Source organism: Achroia grisella, unplaced genomic scaffold (assembly GCF_030625045.1).
Source record: "Achroia grisella isolate CSIRO2021 unplaced genomic scaffold, CSIRO_AGI_Agris_v1 utg1589, whole genome shotgun sequence".
In the NCBI taxonomy this organism is placed as follows: Eukaryota; Metazoa; Arthropoda; class Insecta; order Lepidoptera; family Pyralidae; genus Achroia; species Achroia grisella.
Genome location: NW_026712660.1, coordinates 1,226,913 through 1,228,527, shown reverse-complemented (window position 1 = coordinate 1,228,527; position 1,615 = coordinate 1,226,913). Strand labels below are relative to the sequence as shown.

At 62.1% G+C, this 1,615-nt stretch overlaps 1 protein-coding gene across 1 annotated transcript; it reads right to left on the bottom strand.

Annotated features, from left to right (window-relative positions):
* Positions 1 to 996: 996 nt before the first annotated feature.
* On the bottom strand, positions 997 to 1,410 carry LOC131841364 (uncharacterized; the record flags this gene model as incomplete). Its single annotated transcript, XM_059189682.1, has 1 exon — positions 997 to 1,410. A coding segment is annotated over exon 1 (414 nt), but the record flags the coding sequence as incomplete, so codon positions are not given.
* Positions 1,411 to 1,615: the final 205 nt, after the last annotated feature.

Genomic DNA, 1,615 nt, shown 5'->3' with positions numbered 1-1,615 from the left:
CTCGGCGTCGGCGGCGCCTTCACTAGGTCGAGGTCGCGGGGGGGGGACTCCTCTACGTCCCTCCGTTTGTCGCCTCTAGCGGGCGAGGTCGGCGACGGCGGTGCGCGTCTTTTGGATGGGCCAGGTTGCGCGCATCTTTCCCCTCTGCCTGGTTCCCGGTCGGCGGCATCATTGCCGCTTCCCGCGAGGGCAGAGGGGGTACCCTTGGATGCCGGGCGAGCGTGGAAGGTCCCCAGCTCAGTGGCGGGGACCAGTTTGGTCGGGTTCCTCAGATCCCGACGCACAACAGTTCGGGGAGCTCCCCTGTCAGGAGGTTTCCTGGGGGCTTTGCCCCTTTGCGACATCACGACACGAAAGGGTGATGGACTAGGAAAGGGGACTGGAGGGGTGGAAGAGGGTGGTGTGGGGGCTGGAACCCCACGACGAACCTACCGAAAAGTAGGGAATTCCGCCCTGAAAGGGCAGGTGATCGCACTGTAAGACAGTCGCAAGTGGATTGCAGCAACGAATTTGCGTCAACAAATTCGGTCTGCAATCCTAGCGCGTTCTCTCGCTAGACAAAGTACACTTTGTGTAGCTGGATTACGCACTGTATCGCTCTCAACAGTTTGCGCAAGTGGGCACCAGTTGCGGGGCTCACTCTGGAGACTCGACGGCGAACCGGAGTCTCACAGAGGATCACACGACCAACGGTAAACTCAACAAGCAACAAACTGGAAAGCGACTCAATTTTTCATATTATTATTGGGTCGTCCGCTGGTCCTAACTGGACCGCTGGGTACGGGCCCCGAGCTTGCGCTCCTTGCCCGGGCATTCTGCTGGGGTGAACCACCCCAGCGTCGTTCTTTTACCGGCCGACCTGCCGGCCGGCCGGAGGGCGGCTGCTTCTCAGCAGCCGCCTGTGGGCGTTGTGTGGCAGGAATCATTATGTCGCTCGCCGAGCCGGCTTAACGCCGCCACGTCACGTAAATGACGTGATCACTCGGTGGAGAGTAAGTCGCGCGGGAGCGCGCGAGTGGCGTCCGGTGGGCGCGCGTGGAGAGGGGCGAGGTCGCGCAGGTGCGCTTCGCGCCCGCTGTCCGCGCGCGAGAACATCGCGCGCGTCAACCGGACGACGAACTGCTCCACCGATGGGACCTTGAGGTCGCGGGCGATCACGTCATTACGGACGTACCGTCCGGCATTTGTGCACAGACGGAGGGCGGCGTTCTGTTGGACCTGCAGTCTCCGCCGCTGTGAGGCCGAGCACAGTGCGTACCATGCGGGGGCGGCATATGTGAGCCGCGAACGAATGTAGGTCTTATAAATGCCTACTTTCGTCCGCAGCTGCAGCCTGGATTGTAAGACCGGTCGCAGCATAGCGCGCGCGGCCTTGGCTTGGGTGACAACCCGGTCCACCTGCGGCTTCATACGCAGCGACCGGTCGATTTCTACCCCTAGGTAACGCACTGTGCGTTCCCACTGTATGGGCTGGCCTCTAAGTAAGAGGGGCGGCGGGCATTTGCACCCGGGGCGGGTAAGCAGCGCCACCGTTTTACCCACGTTAACGGTGGTACGCCACTTATCCAGCCACTCGGGGAGCAGGTCCAACAGCCGCTGCATTTTGCGAGCGGCT